This window comes from Lepidochelys kempii, chromosome 21 (genome assembly GCF_965140265.1).
Source record: "Lepidochelys kempii isolate rLepKem1 chromosome 21, rLepKem1.hap2, whole genome shotgun sequence".
NCBI classification, from domain to species: domain Eukaryota; kingdom Metazoa; phylum Chordata; order Testudines; family Cheloniidae; genus Lepidochelys; species Lepidochelys kempii.
In genome coordinates, this window is record NC_133276.1 from 17,002,889 (window position 1) to 17,025,079 (window position 22,191).

The 22,191-nt window shown below is 53.7% G+C and overlaps 1 protein-coding gene across 4 annotated transcripts in view; it reads left to right on the forward strand.

The window, feature by feature from the left end:
• The window catches only part of CPNE5 (copine 5), a 195,635-nt gene that overhangs the window by 13,143 nt on the left and 160,301 nt on the right, over positions 1-22,191 (forward strand). For all 4 annotated transcript variants that reach the window (XM_073320008.1, XM_073320009.1, XM_073320011.1 and 1 more), the window contains exon 2: positions 16,861-16,901. In XM_073320008.1, the coding sequence (XP_073176109.1) occupies positions 16,861-16,901 (41 nt within the window). The remainder of the gene's footprint in view (positions 1-16,860; positions 16,902-22,191) is intronic.

Below are 22,191 nucleotides of genomic sequence, written 5' to 3' on the forward strand. Positions count from 1 at the left end.
CTGCTCGGCTGCATTTGCAGAATGACTGGAGCTGGGCACAGCATCTCTGGCTGCCACTTTGCCCTTGGTAGAGGCATCTGGGCGCTAGGAGTATTTTTGGAGAGCCCCGGAGATAAGGGGAGGCCACGCTAAGGAATCTCGTCATCCTGTCTCTGCCCAGGGCTGATCAGCCAGTCGGTTAAGGAGACGGCGGCCCGGCTTCCAGAGGTTCTTCCCCATTTGGCCACAGGATGTTGGCTCAGTAGGTCGAAGGATTTGGCTTTGGTTGAGCTGGGTGCCCGGAAGGTCCTGGAGCCTGGAGCCCCCTGCTCGGCTACGGGGCGGGATGGCAGAGGTGCAGGCATGCTCAGCTGACACGACTGTCGCTCTATAGCTGTGCCTGGCAGGTGCCTGGCGCTCTGTGTGCTCAGCAGTGTGAGGGCAGGAAACGGACCCGGCATTTCCAGGTCAAGCGGAGCACTGGGCTTGTGGCTGAGGCAGAGCGCAGGGCCTCGGGCACTGCGGGCTCAATTCCTGGCTCTGCCCAGGAGTTGCTGGCTGACCGCGGGCGCTTGCTTGCGCTGCCCCCAGCCCCCAGCTCCCTTGTGCTGAGCTTGTCCATTTCCACTGTCAGCTCCCCGAGGCAGGGGCTCTTCCCTACGCTGGGATGTGCAGCACCGAGCTCAGTGGCTGTGATGGTACAAATAGAGCAAAGCTCCCCCAGCTCCCGGGGCCTTTCCCAGCTGCGTCCGGGGAAGAAGGAGCAGCAGGTCTGGGACAGTTCATGCACAGTTTGTGCACGGCCCAGTTAGGGGATCTCTGCAGCACCTGCTCTGGAGCTCAGCAGGCAGCTGTGGCCTGGGACCTGGGGGCCCTTCAGCTGCCCCCGCTGGTGAGCTTAGGAGCAGCTAAGGAAGGCGAGAGTCATGGGAGCACTCCACCCGCAACTGAGCTGCCCTGGATACGAAGAGCCTGGCGCTGTCCCTGGGCACCTCTCCAGCACAGGGGCTGTGGCGTCTGATCAGCCCGGTGACCTATGCTGTGGTGGGCACTCCCGTCAGATCAGGCCTCCCAAGGGCAAGTGGGGGAGATGCAGCCAACCCGCCCCTCCTGCCACTGCCGGCCGAGCTCCGGGCCCTGGTTCCCTAGCCTGCCCGCGTGTGATTAATGGGCCAATCTGTCTCAGCTAACAAATCAGCTGATGGCCATTACAGGTCTGGGGGCTGCTTGCCAAGTCCTGGGACATGCTCCGATGGGCTGATCTAATGCATCACATGGAGTGGGAGAAGAGGGGCAGGACTGAGCCATCAGCAAACAGCTCCTCCCAGCTGGGGATCCCTGGATGAGCTTCCCCAGAAACCAGAGCCCTCTTGGTGCTTTGTCCCTGCTGCAGCCCCATGTCTCCTGCTCTCCCCACTTGCCCTGGGTGGAATCACCCGTCTGCTCACAGAGGCCCCCGAGTCTCCCTGAGCCCCCTCCAGGCTCTCTGATGTGGGCATAGCTGCCTTCTGGTGTGTCCACCCCAAATCATAGAATATCAGTCTCCCAGGGCCTTCATGGTCCCCATCTACCTTCAGGATCTCCTCTCCTCCAACCACCCCCCACTGCCACCTCTCAGCTGCCTGCTCCCCCCACCCTCTCTCAAGGTCTGCACTGTAGCTGCTGCCCCAGGTCTCTGGAAGGGTTTCCCTGCTCCCCCTCCCCCCCGCGCACTCCCCAAACAGTTCCAAACCCACCCCATCCACACTGCCTACAATCAGCCTTCCAGCCTCCCCTAGCCCAGTGTCCATGCTCTGTTTCCCCGCTGCCCCCTCGCCCAGCTCTTGCTGCTGTGGGCTGGGAGGCAGCTGTGTGGCTCCATGTCACTGGGTCACATCACATTGCTCAGGTTTAGACCCCCATTGTCACTGCAGCTCTGAGCACCCCTCCGAGCTACATTGCAGCCCCTTGGAGTAGCACCCTCCTTCTTTACACAGTGCCTGGGGTGTCCCCACTCAGCGGATGCTGGGCTGGCAGGCAAGTTCTGAACTGCATTGCAACAGCTATAGGTAACAGCACTCCCGGACGGGCCATCTGCAGGGATTGCACATGGGAACTGTGAATCTAAGAGTATCAAATGCTACTGCTGGAACCAAAGGGCTGGAAGACACTAGCAGACTCATGGACCACTTGCTGGAAGCCTCCTCATCTCTTCTTTCTCCCTATGAATGATTTCCACTGGGCTCTCATGAAATGCAGCCACCTCTAGAGTGGAGCACAGCAGTTGTTGAACAGCTGACAGTAACAACAGCCCAAGCAGGAAATGAATGAGAATGCTGCTTACCTGTACAAGAGATATCACAGGGGAGGAGAGCAATTCTCTGAGTAGAAGGCTGGACAGGGTTTTGTGGTTAACATCCCTTCTCAGGGAATTGAACTGGGAGCCCTGGACCCTACTGCCCTGCTCTAGCAACTAGACAGCGTTTCCAGGTGTGTGGATCATGGTGAAAACCACAAAACATACAATCAAAATCCCCGCCCCGGTCCTTCCGGCTCAGCTGATCTTAGCTGGAGGCCTTTGCAGTTCTCCGGGGCAGAAAGAAAACTCCTAGGGCTACTGGAGTGCAGCTGGCTGTGAATCGATGCTCCGAGCTGGAATGGCTCCCAGTCCTGATCGATGGGAGGATCAGATGCTGACAGAGCGACCTCTTGCTCTAATGAGAAAACCTCCTGAAACCTGTCTGGGCTAATTAAGAGATATGGTGGGAAACTCCAGCCCAGGGATGCCAGACCAAAGAACCTCTCAGCATCTCTCTAACTAGGCCTGAGGGCCTGACAGTGCTGAGCAGGCATAGGGTCCGGAGGGAGAGACAGCTCCAGGAAGAGGCACATCTCCTGGCCTGAGACGACCTGAAGAGTGGCTTAAAAATAGCCAGAAACCAACAACTGAAGGCACCACCTGGGAGCAGGGCCTAGCAGCCGAGACTCCTTGGTCCTAGTCCTGGCTCTGAGTCAGTGTGGTCTGGGGGTTAGGGCAGGGCGAGGGGATTGTGACTCTTGGTGGCAGAACTAACAAGAGTCACCAACTCATTTTGTGACCCTGGACTTGCCCCCTGTAAGTCAGTTTCACTGGCTGTAAAAGCAGATGATTGATACCTGCCTGCCAATGGGAGGTGCTCCGCAATCCCTGGGAGAAAGGTGCTACGTGAGTCCAGCACTACTGCCATCCCGTCCCAGGTCCAGCACCCTGAATCTTCCCAGCCAAAGCCAACAACAGCCTCAAGATCATTTCCCTTGCCCTGCGCTAGGTGCCGGGCAGCCGACAACTCTGCATCCTGGGCTCACGCCTGGGCGGGTCACAGTCGGGTTATCCAGGAGGCCAGACTAGATTATCGCAATGGTCTCTGCTGGCCTTGGGTCTGACCAATATGGCAGACAAATGTCTGGGAGGCAGGGCCGTGCTGTCCCCCTTTCACAGATGGGGAAATTAAGGCACCGAGAAGTGAAATGAGTTGCCCAAGAACACACAGCAAGTCAGTGGCAGAGCAGAGCTAGGAAGAGAACCCAGGAGTCCTGGCTCCCTTCCCCTCTGTTCTAACCCACTAGACCCCACTCACCTCCCAGAGCTAAAAATAGAACTCAGGAGTCCTGGCTCCAGCCCCTTCCCACCTTCATGGCTTCAGGCTCTGCCCTGATAAATAATCTGCAAATGAATATGTATGTGGTATAAGAACAGCCATACTGGGTCAGACCAAAGGTCCATCTAGCCCAGTATCTGGTCTTCTGACAGTGGCCAATGCCAGGCGCCCTAGAGGGAATGAACAGAACAGGGAATCCTCAAGTGATCCATCCCATCACCCATTCCCAGCTTCTGGCAGACAGAGGCTAGGGACACCATCCCTGCCCATCCTGGCTAATAGCCATTGATGGACCGATCCTCCATGAACTTATCTAGTTCTTTTTGAACCTTATTATAGTCTGGGCCTTCACAACATCCTCTGACAAGGAGTTCCACGGGCTGTCTGTGCGTTGTGTGAAAAGATCAGATCCTCTGCTAGCATTAATTGCCGTGGCTGGTAAATTGATGGGGCTGTACCAGTGTAGCCTGGCTGGGCATCCGGCTCTCTGTCTAACAAACATAGCACAGTGTGCTCTGAGCAGGCCCCCGATCCACCCCCATGAGTCCTGCTAAGCCAAGAAGAGCCATGCCCCTGATCTTCCCCCCTACACTGAAGTCTCTTCCTATTTGTCCATGGGGGGCTGGGGGGAAGCCAGGCCTGTGCTCGGGGACTGCAGTTGGGGGTCATAAGGTGAGGTCTTACCGTACTGCCCCCCCACCCCAGGTGTGTAGCTGACAGGTACAGTCTGTCCCTCGGCCGCCTCAGTGTCTGTGCAACGTGCCTCAGGTGGCATGTGGCCAGGATTCATCACTGAGTTTGGTCCACCGGTTGCATCGTTGGCTTCCCCAGGCTGGCTCCAGGGAGGGAGGGAGGGTGAGGCGATCGCTGATCCATGCCCCCCGCCCCTCGACAACTTGCCCAAAGTCTCTCTCTGCTGCAGCAGGGACTAGGACCCAGGAGTCCTGCTCTCCCTGCCCCCACCTTCTTCAACCATCAGATGTACCTTTCTGTTGGGTGGGTGAAGGAGTGAAAGGGGGGAGAGGGCGAGGGGTTCACAGCCCAGGTGGGAGGGACCCAAGACCCACAGTCTGGGGCAGGCCCTTTCCTCACACCTGTTATCCCTGCTCCTAACCCTGGTCTCCTGCAGGGACCTGCCTATTCCCTACAGGTTCCCACCCTACAGGCCACTTGCCTGGGGTCAGACCTGGCCCCAGCACCTCTCACAGGCGCCAAGTGGCTTCCTGTAGCTCTCCCCCCGGACCTGGGCCTTCCTGGAAGCTCTCTTCTCAGCCGAGCCGTGCTGGCTTCGATAATCACCGGCTCCCTAGTGGATCCGTCTCAGCTGGGAGGTAGCAGATTTGTCACAGGTATGGCTGCTCCAGCTCCCCTTAAAGGGCCAGCCCCCCCTGTTCGCCTCTCTCTCAAGTTAGCTCAGAGAGCCCTGCAGCACCCGCCTGGGGAGTGCACAGATCGTGGCCTATATTTCCTGAGCCCTAAGCCATTCAGCAGGGGCAGGTACAGGGGGGCCAGTCTCTCCTTCTCAAACCCAGCAGCCTGGTTTGGCGAGGGGGGAGTCTGTCACCTCAAACCACCAGCCCCCGGCTCCTGCCGCTGAGCCCCAGCCTGGAGGAATTATGGGGTCTGCAGAGCGACGCTGGCTTTGGACTGCAGCCTATCACCAGGCGTGTTTGCTGGTGTCCTGCACGTGGGGGCGATAAGCCGCTGGGATGAGCATTCGCGGGCTGGGAATGTCATTAACCCTCCTCTAACACCTGCTTGCTCCGCTGTCTGCTGCAGGGAAAGGCTCCCACTGACTGCAGGGAGCTTCGGGTCAGGCCCCGAGTCTCAGCCTGCTGCCTTCAGCACAGTGAAGGTTGGACAGCTGCCATGGGGCAGGTGGTCAGGGTTGGGCATGACGATGGGAGGGGATAGCAGAATGGAGCAGGGAGAAAACCCAGGAGTCCTGGCTCTGCCCCCACCAGCACCGCTCTCGGCGGCACTAATGAGAATGGACTTAAGTTGAAAAGTCCAGGGGTCAAAGTCTGCCGTGAATTAACCCTGCAGAGCTTCCCCGGTGGCAATGGGACTGCACAGCAATGGCAATGGGACCAGGCTTTGGGTCAGAACAACAACCCCATTAATGATGCTAAGCACACGGGGCTCCAGTAGCTGGAAGCAGTGGCAGCAGCAGGGCATGTGCCCAGCGCACTGGATTGACGATCAGGAGATCTAGGTTACTCCTAGCTGTGAGCTAATGGGTGACCTTGGGCCAGTCACTTCCTCAGTGTCTCCACCTGTAAAATAGGGATAATGAAACGGACCTCCTGGGTCATAGACTTTAAGGCCAGAGGGGCGACTGGCAAAGGTGTGACTGGGGAGAGACTTTTCAAGCCCCTCTCCTGTTTGTGGCTACAGCCTCATTGTTCTGCTGTCTCACAGTGGAGCTGTCTCCTGCAGCACCACCATGGCTGCTAACCCAGCACGGCGTAATTGGTTCTTCCCTGACTCAGTGAGAAGAAAGACTCGTGAACATCACACAGTGCAGCATCTCTTGAAGGTGTGCTGTCCACTCCCCACTTGCTACCCCAGAGGAGGGAGACACAAACCCGCTGCGGAAGGTGGTGCTGTTATACATTCCCACGTCTGGGTGCAGTGTGGTTGGCTTGTCACTTTGTGGCATCAAAACCATGACACTTTCCTGCACCCAAACAGCTGGCACAATGGTCCAGCTGCCATGCAAGAGCTGCACGTTCTGGTTCACCGAGTTTCCTTCTTGCCTTCTCAGGGACCAGAGGACGTTTTTTCAGTTCAGAAACAAATGCTGCAGCGCTGCGTACTATTTTACACAGGTGCACCCACAAAGACACAGCCTTGGAGACACAAAACACACACATAAGAACAGCCAGACTGGATCTGACCAATGTCCATCTAGCTCAGTCTCCTGTCTTCCCACAGTGGCCAGTGCCAGGTGCTTCAGAGGGAGTGAACAGAACAGGTAATCATTAAGTGATCCATCCCCTGTCGCCCATTCCCAGCTTCTGGCAAACAGAGGCTAGGGACACCATCCCTGCCCATCCTGGCTAGTAGCCATTCATTGACCTATCCTCCATGAACTTATCTAGTTCTTTTTTGAACCTCGTTATAGTGTTGGCCTTCACCACATCCTCTGGCAGGGAGTTCCACAGGTTGACTGTGTGTTGTGTGAAAAAATACTTCTTTTTGTTTGTTTTAAACACTTCCTTATTTACTTTCTCCACACCAGTCATGATTTTATAGACATTTGTCATATCCCCCCTTAGTCATCTCTTTTCCAAGCTGAAAAGTCCCAGTCTTATTAATCTCTCCTCATACGGAAGCTGTTCCCTACCCCTAATCATTTTTGTTGCCCTTTTCTGAACTTTTTCTAATTCCAATATATCTTTTTTGAGATCGGGAGACCAGATCTGCCCACAGTATTCAAGATGTGAGCGTATCATGGATTTATATAGATGCAATATGATATTTCCTGTCTTCTTATCTATCCCTTTCCTAATGATTCCCAAAATTCTATTAGCTTTTTTGACTGCCACTGTATATTGAGTGGATGTTTGCAGAGAACTATCCACAATGACTCCAAGATCTCTCTCTTGAGTGGGAACAGCTAATTTAGACCTCATCATTTTATATGTATAGTTGGGATTATGTTTTCCAATGTGCATTATTTTATTTTACATTTATCAACATTGAATTTCGTTTGCCATTTAGTTGCCCAGTCACCCAGATTTGAGCGATCCTTTTGTAGCTCTTCGCAATCTGCCTGGGACTTAACTATCTTAAGTAGTTTTGTATCCTCTGCAAATTTTGCCACCTCACTGTTTATCCCTTTTTCCAGATCATTTATGAATATGTTAAATAGGACTGGTCCCAGTACAGACCCCTGGGGGACACCACTATTTACCTCTCCATTCTGAGAACTACCCTTTGTTTCCTATCTTTTAACCAGCTACCCATCCATGAGAGAACCTTCCCTCTCATTCCATGACAGCTTACTTTGCTTAAGAGCCTTTTTTGAGGGACCTTGTCAAAGGCTTTCTGAAAATCTAAATACAGTAACTCCTCGCTTAACGTAGTTATGTTCCTGAAAAATGTGACTTTAAGCGAAACGAAGTTAAGCAAATCCAATTTCCCCATAAGAATTAATGTAAATGGGGGGGTTAGGTTCCAGGGAAATTTTTTTCACCAGACAAAAAACTATATTTTATATATATATATATATATATACACACACACACACACACACACAGTATAAGTTTTAAACAAACAATTTAATACTGTACACAGCAATGATGATTGTGAAGCTTGGTTGAGGTGGTGGAGTCAGAGGGTGGAAGAGGGTGGGATATTTCCTAGGGAATGCCTTACTGCTAAATGATGAACTAGCACTCGGCTGAGCCCTCAAGGGTTAACACTGGTTGTTAATGTAGCCTCACACTCTACAAGCACGAATGGAGGGAGAGGAGACAGCATGGCAGACAGAGATACACACTCTGTGTGTGGGAGAGAGAGAGAGATGTGCATTGCCTCTTTAAGTACATGACCCCACTATAAGTACATTGCCTTTTTAAGTATATCAGCAAGCTGAGACAGCCTCTGCAGCCAGCAAGCTCCCTCGGTCCTGAGCCCTGTCATGTCCCCACCCTGCTCTATACGGAGAAGGGGTAAGCGGGGTTCAGGAGCAGGGGAGGGGGGACACCCTGACATTAGCCCCCTTTCTTCCCCCCCACCCCTGCACAGCAAGCAGGAGGCTCCGGGGAGCAGCTCAGGGCAGTGGGGGAGGGACAGCTGAACTGCCTGGCACGGGGAACTTAGGGGAGTGGGGAGCTGATAGGGGGCTGCCGGCCCACCCTGGTTCCAAGCCCCCACCAGCTCCAACAGGTTGCTTTTCCTGCAAGCAGTGGACAAAGCAGGTGGCTGCCAATCAATGTTATAAGGGAGAATTGCGCAACTTTAAACAAGCATGTTCCCTAATTTATCAGCAACGAAACAACGTTAAGCGGGACGACGTTAAGTGAGGAGTTACTGTATGCTATATGCACTGGATCCCCCTTGTCCACATGCTTGTTTACCCCCTCAAAGAATTCTAGTAGATTGGTGAGGCATGATTTCCTTTTACAAAAAATATGTGGACTCTTCCCCAACAAATCATGTACATCTCTGTGTCTGACAATTGTGTTCTGTACTGTAGTTTCAACAAGTTTGCCTAGTACTGATGTCAGGCCTGTAATTGCCGGGATCACCTCTGGAGCCCTTTTAAAAAATTGTTATCACATTAGCTATCCTCCAGTCATTTGATACAGAAGCTGGTTTAAATGATAGGTTACAAACCACAGTTAGTAGTTCTGCAATCTCACATTTGAGTTCCTTCAGAACTCTGGGGTGAATCCCACCTCGTCCTGGTGACTTATTACTGCTTAGTTTATCAGTTTGTTCCAAAACTTCCTCTATTGACACCTCAATTTGGGACAGATTTTTCACCTAAAAAGAATGGCTCAGGTTTGGGAATCTCCCTCACATCCTCAACTGTGAAGACTGATGCAAAGAATTCATTTAGTTTCTCCGCAATGGCCCTATTGTCTTTGAGTGCTCCTTTAGCATCTCGATCATCCAGTGGCCACACTGGTTGTTTAGAAGGCTCCCTGCTTCTGATGTACTTAAAAATTTTTTTGCTATTACTTTTTGAGTCTTTGGCTAACTGTTCTTCAAATTCTTTTTTGGCCTTCCTAATTGTATTTTTACACTTCATTTGCCAGAGTTTATGCTCCTTTCTATTTTCCTCACTAGGATTTAACTTCCACTTTTTAAAGGATGCCTTTTTGCCTCTTACTGCTTCTTTTACTTTGTAGTTTAGCCACAGTGGCACTGTTTTGGTTCTCTTACTGTATTTTTTAATTCACGGTGTACATTTAAGTTGAGCCTCTATTATGGTGTCTCTAAAAAGTTTCCATGCAGTTTGCAGGGATTTCACTTTTGGCACTGTACCTTTTAATTTCTGTTTAACTACCCTCCTCATTTTGTGTAGTTCCCCTTTCTGAAATTAAATGCCACAGTGTTGGGCTGCTGTGGTGTTTTCTTTGCCACAGGGATGTTACGTTTAATTATATGATGGTCACTGTTACCAAGTGGTCCAGCTATAGTCACCTCTTGGACCAGATCCTGTGCTCCACTTAGGACTAAATCAAGAGTTGCCTCTCCTCTGGTGGGTTCCAGGACTAGCTGCTCTGAGAAGCCGTCATTTAAGGTGTGAAGAAACTTTATCTCTGCATCCCGTCCTGAGGTGACATGTACCCAGTCAATACGGGGATAATTGAAATCTCCCCGTTATTATTATTGAGTGTTTTATTTTTATAGCCTCTCTAATCTCCCTGAGCATTTCACAGTCACTTTCACCATCCTGATCAGGCAGTCGGTAATATATCCCTACCGCTATATTCTTATTATTCAAGCATGGAATTACTATCCATAGAGATTCTATGGTACAGTTTGGTTCATTTAAGATTTTTACTTCATTTGATTCTACACTTTCTTTCACATATAGTGCCCCTTCCCCACCAGCACGACCGGTTCTGTCCTTCTGAGAAATTTTGCACCCTGGTATTACTGTGTCCTGCTGAAAGCGGCAAAGAGTCCTGTGGCACCTGTAGGCTAACAGACGTATTGGAGCATAAGCTTTCGTGAGTGAATACCAATTTCGTCGGATGCGTCCCATTGATTATCCTCATTCCACCAAGTTCTGTGATGCCTGTTATGTCAATAGCCTCTAGTTCACCCATCTGATTATTTAGACCTCTAGCATTTTGTATATAAGCACTTTAAAAACTTGTCACTTTTCAGCTGTCTGCCATTACATGATGTAATTGAATGGGACTCTTTTTCATTTGACTTTTTCTCATCAGATCCTGTATTTTATTGTCTTCCATCCTCTCCTCCTCACTAGGACATAGAGAATCTCCATTAATAGATCCTCCCCTAAGGGATGTCTCTGTCCGAACCATGTGCTCCTCTGCACCTATCGGCTTCCTCCAGCCCTTAGTTTAAAAACTGCTCTAAGACCTTTTTAATGTTAAGTGCCAGCAATCTGGTTCCAGTTTGGTTTAGATGGAGCCCATCCTTCCTGTAGAGGCTCCCCCTTTCCCAAAAGGTGCCCCAGTTCCTAATAAATCTAAACCCCTCCTCCCTACACCATCGTCTCACCCACACATTGAGACCCTGCAGTTCTGCCCGTCTCCCTGGCCCTGCGTGTGGAACTGGGAGCATCTCAGAGAATGAGGCCATGGAGATCCTTGACTTCAATCTCTTACCAGCAGCCTAAATTTGGCCTCCAGGACCTCTCTCCTACCCTTCCCTATGTCATTGGTACATAAGCCCTGACTTACCAAGTTGCCTGGGGGGGTGAGGGGGTGCTCAACCCACACTCTGCCCAGGGCCCACCCCCACTCCACCCCTTCCTCCAAGCCCCAGCCCCTGCCCATCTCCCCCCACCCCCTCCAGCCGGCCCTTGCTGCTAACTGGGGACCTGAAGATGAGGCTGCCCAGGGTGTACAGGCTGTGGAGCACGCTCATGGGGCAGAGGGAGGCCCCACCGGGGCTTGAGCTCCGCCCACCCCTCGGACCCCAGCTTGGTGTCCCGCTGCATCCCTCTCCTGCTGGCCCCATACACTGCTGCCCTGGTCTCCGGCCCCAGCTCTAGCTCCGTCCAGGCCTGCCCCCGCAAGGCACATGCCAGGCATGGGGCTGGAGATCGGGGCAGCAGAGAGCAATGCATGCAGGCATGCAGACACACAGCCAGGGTTGGGAGACCCAGCCTGCAGATTCGAGGGGCTCTGGCCCTGAATTGGGTGGGCCTGGTTGGATCCTAAATGGGTGGCCTGTGGCCCACCCAGGCCCACCAGTGGCTATGCCTCCCCGTGCCCCTGCCTCTTTCTGTCCCATCCTCCTCACTTCTGGTTCTCCCGCACCAGCGCTGTGGAACAGCTGATCACTGTCGGGCGGGAGGTGCTGGGGGTAGCGGGAGGCGCTGATCAGCGGGACTGCCGGTGAGTGGGGAGGCACTAGGGGGAGGGGGAGGCACTGACCTGTGGGGCTGCCAGTCTGTGCTGAGCACCCACTGTTTTTTTTCCATGGGTGCTGCAGCCCTGGAGCACCCACGGAGTCAGTGCCTATGCATTGGTATTGTGACAGGGTCGGGCCAGATGGCTATAGGAGAGTAATAGAAGGCAGATATATTAGCCCCAGGCTAAGTAGGTCCCTTTTCCTTGGGTAAGGTAACAGGGAAGGTTCCAGAACAATCAGGAACCTTCTGGAGACAATTAAGACAGGCTGATTAGAACACCTGCAGCCAATCAAGAAGCTGCTAGAGTCAATTAAGGCAGGCTAATCAGGATACCTGGGTTTTAAAAAGGAGCAGTCTGGAGCTGGGTGCGTGTGAGGAGCTGGGAGCAAGAGGCGCTAGGAGCTGAGAGTGAGAACGCGGACTGTTGGAGGACTGAGGGGTACAAGCATTATCAGAAACCAGGAGGAAGGTCCTGTGGTGAGGATAAAGAAGGTGTTGGGAGGAGGCCATGGGGAAGTAGCCCAGGGAGTTGTAGCTGTCGCAGAGCTGTTCCAGGAGGCACTCTAGACAGCTGCATTCCACAGGGCCCTGGGCTGGAACCCGGAGTAGAGGGTGGGCCTGGGTTCCCCCCAAACCTCCCAACTCCTGGTCAGACACAGGAGGAGTCGACCTGGACTGTGAATTCAGAAAAACAGCCAAGCTGAGGGCTGCCGTGAAGCTCCAAGGCGAGCAAATCCTCCAATAAGCGCAAGACCCACCAAGGTAGAGCAGGAACTTTGTCACAGTACCTACATGTACCATGACCACCGGCTCCTCCCCAGCACTACGTATAAGTCTATCTAGATGCCTCGAGAGATCCCCAACTTTCGCACCAGGCAGGCAAGTCACCATACGGTTCTCCTGGTCATCACAAACTTAGCTCTCTATGTTTCTAATGATCGAATCGCCCATTACTAACACCTGTGTTTTCCTAATGACTGGAGTTCCCTCCCCTGGAGAGGCATCCTCAGTGCTAGAGGATACCACAACATCATCTGGAAGGAGGGATCATTTCCCTCTGCTTCAGTTGGATGTTCTATTCTCGTAGCTGAAGTTGCGTATCTTAGATTGATCGATCCCCCTGCTCCCCCCCGTAGTGTAGACCAGGACTAGTTCTTTTTTGAACTCCTTCATAGTTTTGGCTTTCACAACATCCTCTGGCAAGGAGTTCCACAGGTTGACTGTGTGTTGTGGGAAGAAATACTGCCTTTTGTTTGTTTTAAACCTGCTGCCTATTAATATCATCAGGTGACCCCTAGTTCTTGTGTTATGTGCAGGGGTAAATAACACTTCCCTATTCACTTTCTCCACACCAGTCATGATTTATAGACCTCTATCATATCCCCCCCTAGTCATCTCTGTTTTAAGTGGAATAATCCCAGTCTGTTTAAGCTCTCCTCATATAGAAACTGTTCCATCCCCCTAATAATTTTTAGTGCTCTTCTCTCTACCTTTTCCAGTTCTAATATATCTTTTCTGAGACGGAGCAACCAGATCTGCACACACTGTTCACGGTGTGGGCGTACCATGGATTTATATAGTGGCATTATATTTACTGTTTTATTATCTTTCCCTCTCCTAATGGTTCCTAATGCTTCTGTTCGCTTTTTTGCCTGCTGCTGCACATTGCATGGATGTTTTCAGAGAACTATCCACGATGATGCCAAGATCTCTTTCTTGAGTGATAATAACTCATGTAGACCCCATCATTTTATATGTATAGTTGGGATTATTTTTTCCAACATGCATTACTTTACGCTTATCAGTGTTGAATTTCATTTGCCATTTTGTTGCCCAGTTTTGTGAGATCCCTTTGCAATTTCTTCACATTCAACTTGGGACTTTTGTATCATCAGCAAATTTTGCTACCTCCTTGTTCACCCCCTTTCTAGATCATTTATGAATACGTTGCACAGCACTGGTCCCAGTACAGATCCCTGGTGGACCCTGCCATTTACCCCTCTCCATTCTGAAAACTGACCATTTATTCCAACCGTTGTTTCCTGTCTTTTAACCAGTTACTGGTCCAGGAGAGGATCTTCCTTCTTATCCCATGACTGTTTAGTGTGCTTAAGAGCCTTTGGTGAGGGACCTGTCAAAGGCTTTCTGAAAGTCTGGGTACACTATATCCACTGGATCATCATTGTCCACACATTTGTTGACCCTCTCACAGAATTCTAATGGATTAGCGAGCCATAATTTCCCTTTACAAAAGCGGTATTGACTCTTCCCCAACATATTACAGACGGTTGTATGTGACCTGTGGAAATGCTGCTGGTTGCTGTGAATGGTGTGTGTGAGCATGTGTAAGAGAGGGCGAGTGACCCCAGGCAGTCAGTGGTGCAGGAAGAGCTCGCACAGGTTGGGGAGTAGGCAGGACTGGGCGTGCCCAGCTGAGCCCCTGGGCGATATGCTGGTGTGTGTGGGGAAGCCATGGGTGATCTCCCCACTGCCCTGCAGGCATGGGGGTGCCCCGAGTGAGTGCTCCACTCCTGATCACCATGCTGAAGGGGCGGTGCAGCTCGTGGGCAGGTCTCCCAGCTGGGCAATGGCAGAGCTGATCCACCAGCCTGGTGCCAGGGACTCTCCCATCAGCCGTGGGGGGTGGGACTAGCGCATGGCACTGCGAGGCGCAGAAATGCTCAGCTACTGGAAGGGGAGGGGTGCGCTCCTTTCTTTAACCTCGGCCACGCCAGGGAGCCTTGCTAGAGCTGCCCCGCTGAGCCTTCGCCTTGGCGTGCCACACCCCTTGCCACTGCCTCCTCATCCTGGCTGCTTGCTCTTGGGTCAGTTTCCAGCAGCCCCTGGGAGCGCTGGGCAGCCGGGCAATGGGGACAGAGGCTGAGCGTCCTCTGTGCCAAGTATCCGAGGCCTGGTATCGCCCATCGGGCCATGTGGGGTGCTGCAGGGTGCGTGGTGCTGCGTCCTCTGGGAGGGAGCACGAGCACTGGCTGAGAACAGGGCCTGGCTTCTCTCCCTGACCCCAGTGTCCCTTCACTGGAGTCACTCCTGATTTACACCAGGGGAATGAAAGGAGAACGGTGTCTAGTGGAGTCACTCCTGATTTACACTGGTGAGACAATAAAACTGTCAAAGTGGTGTGAATCCAGAGTAAGTCCATTGAAATCTCTCTCGTGGGTTCACTCCTGATTTATACTGGTGTAACTGAGTGCAACATCTGGACCAGAGAGCTGGACCTCCAGACACCCACTGAGGGTCTGGACCGCTGTTCTGATTGACAGTCTCCCTGCGGTCGAAGGGAAATGCACATCTGACCAATGGAGGAATCAGTAATCTGTATGCTGTAATGGCGATCGCCACTGGGGATCTCAAAGCACTAAACAGCAGAGGTAGCACCAGAGCAGGGACTAGAATCCAGGACTCCTGTCCTCAGCCTTCTCTGTGGCACCAAACACCCCCTCTGCTAGAGCCCTGTTGCCCCAGGAGATCCCAGGGGACAAGGCTCCGGGAAGGCCTTGGGCTACTTTGCTTTTTGTGCATTAACAAAGCCCACTTGGGATATTCCCTCTGCTTGCTGGCAACAATTCAATCTTGTATCCTAGCCACGGCCCAGCCCATCCTGCTCCTTGTACCACGTGCGGCACTCGGTGGAGCTCAGCTCCCCCCACTGTGTGGGAAAGGGGCTGGAAGCAGATTCGCCAGGTCTATGTGCACCTGCCTGAGGGGCTGCCGTGCAAAGCGCGTCGTCCTCTCTCTGCTGCGCTGGTGGCTGGATCCCCCTCCCCGGTGCCTGAGCCCACTGCAGATGCCTGGTGAGCAGGCAAAGCCCTTCCCTGGAGTGGGAGGGCTGGTAAATCCCAAGTATCAGGAGACAGTAATGAGAAGCACACGTGATATTCTGACAACTTGCCTGCGCTGGGGCTAGGGATGGGGAGAGGGGACGGAGACAGAGAGAAAATACTGACGTCGGCTGGGGCTGCCTTCCCTCGCTTTTAGAACCAGCAACTGCTGAAAACCACGAGCCGACGCGCAGCTGGTGCCAATCAGCTGCTCTGACTTGTAGGGCTGGGTGCTGGTTTACCCCAGCTGGGGTCTGGCACAGCTCCTGAGTGCTGGTTTATTTCCTTTGAGGTCCAGGGCGTGCTGGCGGAAGATGCCAGGTGGCTTCAGCGAACAGGCAGCTATGTAGATTGTACGCTCACCAGAGCAGGGCCTGGCTTCTCATTACATGTGTGTGGCACCTGGTGTGATGGGCTCTGACCCTCGCTGGCACACCTAGGCTCCATCCCAGCATCAGTAATCACATTGCCCATCACAGCCCGGGAGAGGCAGGCTTCCTACCACTGACCCCTGCCACGGCATCTCAGCCCTGCCCTGTCAGGTTTGTCCTCCAGTCTCCACAGCCCACTCACCCCTGGGCTCTCTGCTGAGGCTGAAAAAGAGGAAGCCAGTTGTCACGTTGGTTTTCTGTCAATGCTTGTGTGTTTGAAAGGAGGCTGAGACCCGCTGAATTCATGGCACACAGGCCACAGCTGCCTGGCGCCATCGATGGGTGGCCATGCTGTTGTTACCACCGGTCCGGCTGTGAGGTGTTTGGTCCGGCTGAGCCCCCAGTTCGCTGGTGGAGAGACAGGGCCGCAAATGTTGGGTTTGGCATCTTTGTGTTAGCAGCAGCTTTTCCTGGACTCTCTCGGCATTTGTGGAAGTAGAGAGAAGCCCTGTCTTAGTCAGAAGGGCTGTGGTGCATTGGCACAGCCGTGGTGAGGAGCCCAGATCTGGGGTCAGGACTGAGGGGCACTGGCAGAGCGGGGTGGGAGAGAGCCCAGGACTGGAACAGCAGAGGGGCAATGAGTGAGGAGTGAAATACATCAGCTGAGCAGTGTGCCGGGGGGGGGGGGAGCCAGGGCTGGGATTGAGGGGCTCAGGCCAGGGAATGCTGCAAAGTGAACTAAGCTGCATTGACAGCCGAGGAAGAGGAGCAGTTTGAGCAGGAGGCCAGGGTTGAAGGGCCAGGAGCTTAAAGGAGGCTGGCAGCAGGAGGGAGCTACGACCCAGATGTGGATCATGCCCACTTCAGGCTGGGGCTTGGCAGGGCTGTGAAATGCCTCTGCCCAGAGACAGTCTATGGGGACCCCTTTGGCTGGGGAGCAGCCAGAGCCTCACCATCACCTGTTCTCTTCTGCTTCCTTCCAGGCACCTCTTGGACAAGGACACCTTCTCCAAGTCTGACCCAAGTAAGTACCAAGGGGCGTTGTGCTGGCCAGGGCCGGGGGTGCTTTAGAGCTTGTAGGATCCAATCTGCCACTTGGGGACAGAGGAGGAGCTGGCTTCAGCCAGAGGCCCCAGTCCTGGGAGCTGATTGGCAGAATGCTGGGGCCCGGGGCACAGGGCACAGCAAGTTGTCCATAGGACAGACCCACCTGGCTGTGGTCGGAAGGCTTCCCGCTGTCCTGGCCCAACGCTGGTTATCGATTTGTGGTTCTGCTCTAAGTTTGTCTCCCATGTGTGATCTCACTCGACTCTCAGTTTTGCCCTCTGGCCTGTCTGGGACTCTGCCCCGGCTCCTGCTCTGACCGCTAGGTCTCACTGCTCACATCCTGGTGGTGATGTGCTAAGGGAGCCCAGGGCGGCTGGGGGTCTCCTGTACAACTGCTGTTGACCCTGGTGGGCGGCTTCTCCAACCCCCCTCCGCCTCCGGGGGCTGCAGACTTGGGCCTGCGGGGGGCGGGCTCTCAGGGAAGGGTCTCGGTCCCTTCTGCTCCCTATTGGTCAGGGGCCCCAGGGAGAGCTGGGGTGGAGTATGTCAGCGCAGGAGCAGCCCAGCCATGTGGCCAGAGGCCTGTGCACATCGGTCTGTGAGCCCCTGCACAGCAGTGGGGCCAGGGCAAGCTGGGATCAGTCAGCCCGAGGGTGACCAGATGTCCCGATTTTATAGGGACAGTCCCGATATTTGGGGCTTTTTCTTATATAGGTGCCAATTACCCACCACCCCCACATCCACTCCAGCCCAGCCCCAGAGAACCCCTTGCAGGGGACACTGAGTGTGGGACTTCAGGGGCAGGAGGTCTCAGCGCTGGGGATTGGGGCACTCCTGATCCGAAGCAGGGTCCAGCAGGCTAGTAATGAGTGCAGAGTGTGACCAGCTGGACCTGGAGCTGATCTCTGATGCGCCACTAGGATATTCACATTCCTGGGATGAACTACGCCAAGCCCAGCCGAACGCCCTCTGGGAGCCCCGTGTGCAGATTGTCTTGCAAACAGCTGCTCCGTTCAGTAAATAGCATTAGAATCGAGCCCACGGCTCCTTGACTTGTCTCCAGATGACAATTTGCTGAGAGTGTCTCTCCTCTGCCGATATCCCCAGCCCAGTGTGAAATTAGCCAGAGATCCCCTCGGGTTAGCTTTTAACTCATTGGTGCAGCGTGAGCCTGGCCCGGCCTGCAGGGAGCAGAGACCTGGGGGAAGGGTGCTGGGGGGCAGCGTGTCGTCCAGCACATGGCACTGCAGGGACAGTCACGCTAAGCACATGGGACTGCACGTGAGGCTGCACTGGAGCAGTTATGGGGTGGGGGTGGGGGTGGGGTTGGGGCCATAGAGCCTCCGTCACTGATTCAAGTCCCATCCCGGCCAGAGGTGACTGTTTGGTGGTCCCTGTGTGAGATGAGTTTGCTGGGTCTCAGTCTGGTTCCTAGTGACTGAATCCATCAGTACAGCTGCCTGCAGTGAGCGAGAGCCTGCATACCAACCTCAGGGCAGACTGGAGGGAGCAGGGCCCACACCCCACCTTGGCCAAGTTGTGTCCTTAGATTTCCAACTGCCCAGTATCAAGTGTGAATGTCTCTGGCACTGCAACATCTGGACACGAAGTGGCAGACAGTCCCCTTGGGCACGCCGATTTGTCTCGCCACCCATCCACCTTTGTGGTAGCTGGTCCCTTCACCACAGATCACAGTGAGGTTCAGGTCACTCCCAGTCCCAAAGGACCAGTCACTTACCCCAGGTCAACTGCACCTCAGATCTCACCCCAAAGACCAGGCTTGCAGCCAATCCTCTAACAAACTATCTACAGATGTATTTAGTAGTGTGACGGGGCAAGGCCAGACGGCTATAGAAAAGTAGTGGGAGATAGATATATTAGCTCCAGGCTAAACAAATCCCTGGTACCAGGATAAGTTAAATGGCAGCTGCTCCAGGTCAATTAAGACACCTGGGGCCAATTAAGAACTTTCCAGAAGGCAGGGGGAAGGCTAGGTTGATTGGGACACCTGAAGCCAATCAGGGGCTGGCTGAAACTAGTTAAAAGCCTCCCAGTCAGTCAGGTGGGTGTGCATGTCAGGAGCTGTGGGAGGAAGGTGCGCTGTTGGAGAGGCTGAGCAGTACACACCATATCAGGCACAAGGAAGGAGGCCCTGAGGTAAGGGTGAAGTGGAGCTTGAGGAAGTGAGGGCTGCTGTGGGGGAAGTAGTCCAGGGAATTGTACGTGTCATGTTTCTAAAAGGTCAGCTACCATAGCTGATACTATTAGGGTCCCTGGGCTGGAGCCTGGAGTAGAGAGGGGGCCCGAGCTCCCCCCCCCCACTTTGCCCCCTGATTAATCACTGAGACTGGGAGACAACAGAGACTGTACAAGGAAGGATAACTTCTCCTCACCTCCCTTGCTGGCTTATGATGAAAATGGCTCAGTAGGCTGTGACCCTTGTCTCTAGAGAGAGAAGGGTTACACGGAGGGTCACAGTGAGCCTCTGAGGTTAGCGAAATTTGCCAGGAAACACAGGACCCACGGAGACAAGGACAGAGCTTTGTCACAGTAGGGAAAGGACACGAAAATTATTGACAGGGTTGTTGGGATTGGGTCTTCGTCACATCTCTCCTCCCTTTGAGATTGAACTGAGCGGGGTCACTTTAGCCAGTGACCTGGGGAAGTTCGAAGCCACCAACATTCCCATGGATGCCCCAGCATCTCTCCCATTCCTTGGGAGGAGTTACATCAGGCCCTTCCAGTTTCACGCCCTCCCTTAGGTCGGGGGTGGTCGATAGCACTCGCAGGCCGCATGTGGGAAGGTTTATGCGGCCCGTGCCCTTTGGCCACCCCAAAACCCCAGGGGGTCAAACTGGGATTGGGTCTTCTCCCCAACCAGCTGGCCAAACACAGCCACTTGGTTATAGGACTGTTTAACTTTCTTAACAGCTTTCACTTCATCTGAGACCTTCTCAAAGCTCTCCACACTGGGTCTTTCAACAGGACAGTCAGTGGATCCATTCACAACAGAAAATTTCTGGCTGTTAGGAACTGAAACTTTCTTGATTAAATCACTTTCACACCCTTCAGTGGCAGTAAACTGCTTGCAAAGACTCCATGAGGATTCCTTTCCCTAGGGCTTTTCTATGCAACAATTCACCCCTCCCAGAAATTCTGCTCTTACCCTCTTTACCTAGGGCTTGCTCTAGAGGAACACTTTCCTGAGCAACAACAGACTCTTTCTGGGTCTCACTTACATCCAGAATCACCTCTGGCCCATCCGGTGGATTCCTACACAATCCCCTTCCAGGCAAACTTACAGACTTCCTTGATAAAAGGTCAGAAGCATTCTCCTTCCCTTTGCCACACACAAGTTCAGGAATCTTTTCCTTCTTGCTACAGGTTTCCACACCCTCAGGAGGTAACACAATCAAATCACCTTCATGCTCTCCTTGTGCCCTGGCTAGGATCTCACCCTGATTAGACAGAGTTGCTGCACCCTTTCCCAACAACACACGAGCAACAGGCAAAATACAAGCACCAGAATTGTCTGCTCTCTGGGATTTTACATAGACACTAACTGGATGCAACCTAGTTACAGGGCCATTCTCCCGAGCAGACACAAACTTAGGACCCTTCCCTTCCTGGGCTTTAGCTGAATCGAGAACAAACTCTGAGACAACTGCACTGCCCTCAACCATCACAGGCTGAAAGGCCCCTTCTGTCTGCTCCACAGACAAAGAAGAGACAGACACACTTTCTCCTTTCCCAGACACCCAGCTTGGGATCTCCTTCCCCTTGTCTCAGCACACAAGGCTGTTCACAGACAACTGCCTGGAGACTGGGGTAGCTCCCTCCATAGGCAAGTCAATACCCCTGACAGACACAGACACATTTCCTTCCCTGTCCCAATTCTCACCCAGCTAACAGGTAAGGTCCAGGGACACTCATCTTCCACTCTCCTCGCCTTCCCACCCTGCTGATTAGACACAGCCATCAGCTCACAAGGCTGCCTGGGCTCATCCAAACTTTCCTTACCAAGCACCTTGCCACTCCTCACAGATCCCCTGCCCTGTCTGTGTCTCCCCCCACTCAGCTGGGGTCTCAGCTCCCACTGTGCTCAGCACTGCCCTTGCTGTCCCAGTGGGGACAGGCCACTGCTTTCCTCAATGCATCAGAGCCAGCGAGAGTCCCCACGCTGGTGGGCAAGGGGGCAGGGAGCATCTCTCTGTCCCACCCTGCCCTAGGGGTTTGGTTACAGGCAGGCAGGTAGCCTGAGCCTAGCGGCTCCTCCCTGCTGCCAGCCAGGTCATCTGCATTTTCACTGACCGTTTCCCTCTCTGCCGATTGGTTCCCTGGATTCAAATTCAAACCCTTGGCCTGGCCCCAGGAAACTCCACACAGACATATAGGTTGAGGTCAGGAGTGGGAGCCTGTCCACATCCCCACCCATCCGGCTGACGTAGTCTATGGCCTTGGGACCCAGCAAGGGAGCTAGACACCGGGGCTTTTCCGCAGGGTCCCCCTGGCTCAAATCTCCAGCCTGCTCAAAGGCAGTGGGGTGGCATCCACATCCCCCCCCCCCCTTAACCAGGGGCAGCAATTTAGTCTCGAGGTTCCCTGCGGAACTGGCCCCCCGGGGTCTATCCCCACTCACCCCTGGGGGGTCCCCTAGGCCTCTCCGCTCCCCCACCGCCAGTTCATGCTGCTGCTGCTTCTGCAGCTCTTTCTCGGGCTCTCGCTGTCTCTCACAGTCCTCTTGCTCCCTCGGACTCAGCTCCAATCCCATCCATCTCCGATCCCCCGATGGGGAACCCGATCGTGAAGACCCCAGTCTGGTCGGGGACAGGAGTCTTGGGGATGTCTGGCTACCACTCCAGCTGCTCCCAGATCCTGCTATAGCCCCATTTGGGGTCAGGAATCTGTTCCTTACAGCGGTCATCCTCCTCCAGCTGCACGATTAACTCTGCTTTGGTGAACTTTCCAACGCTCAACCCTCTCTTTTTGCACAGGGTTACAATGTCCTTCTTAAGGAGACGGTGACAGGCCATCACTCCGCTCCTCCCAAGTTGTTGTGGACTCACAGGCCTGTGTGCTCTCAGCTCCCCACGGTTTCCAGGGAGAACCCCTCGTGTGCCAGCCCTTCTTGAGGTCACCACCTCTTTGCCAGGGTCGAGCTGTAGACTCCTCCGCCCCTTGGACTGCTCGCTGCAATCCCCAGGGGAACTCTGTTACTGCAAAAGTCCTTCTCACTCCCTGGGCCAAGCTGCAGGCTCCTCCGCCCC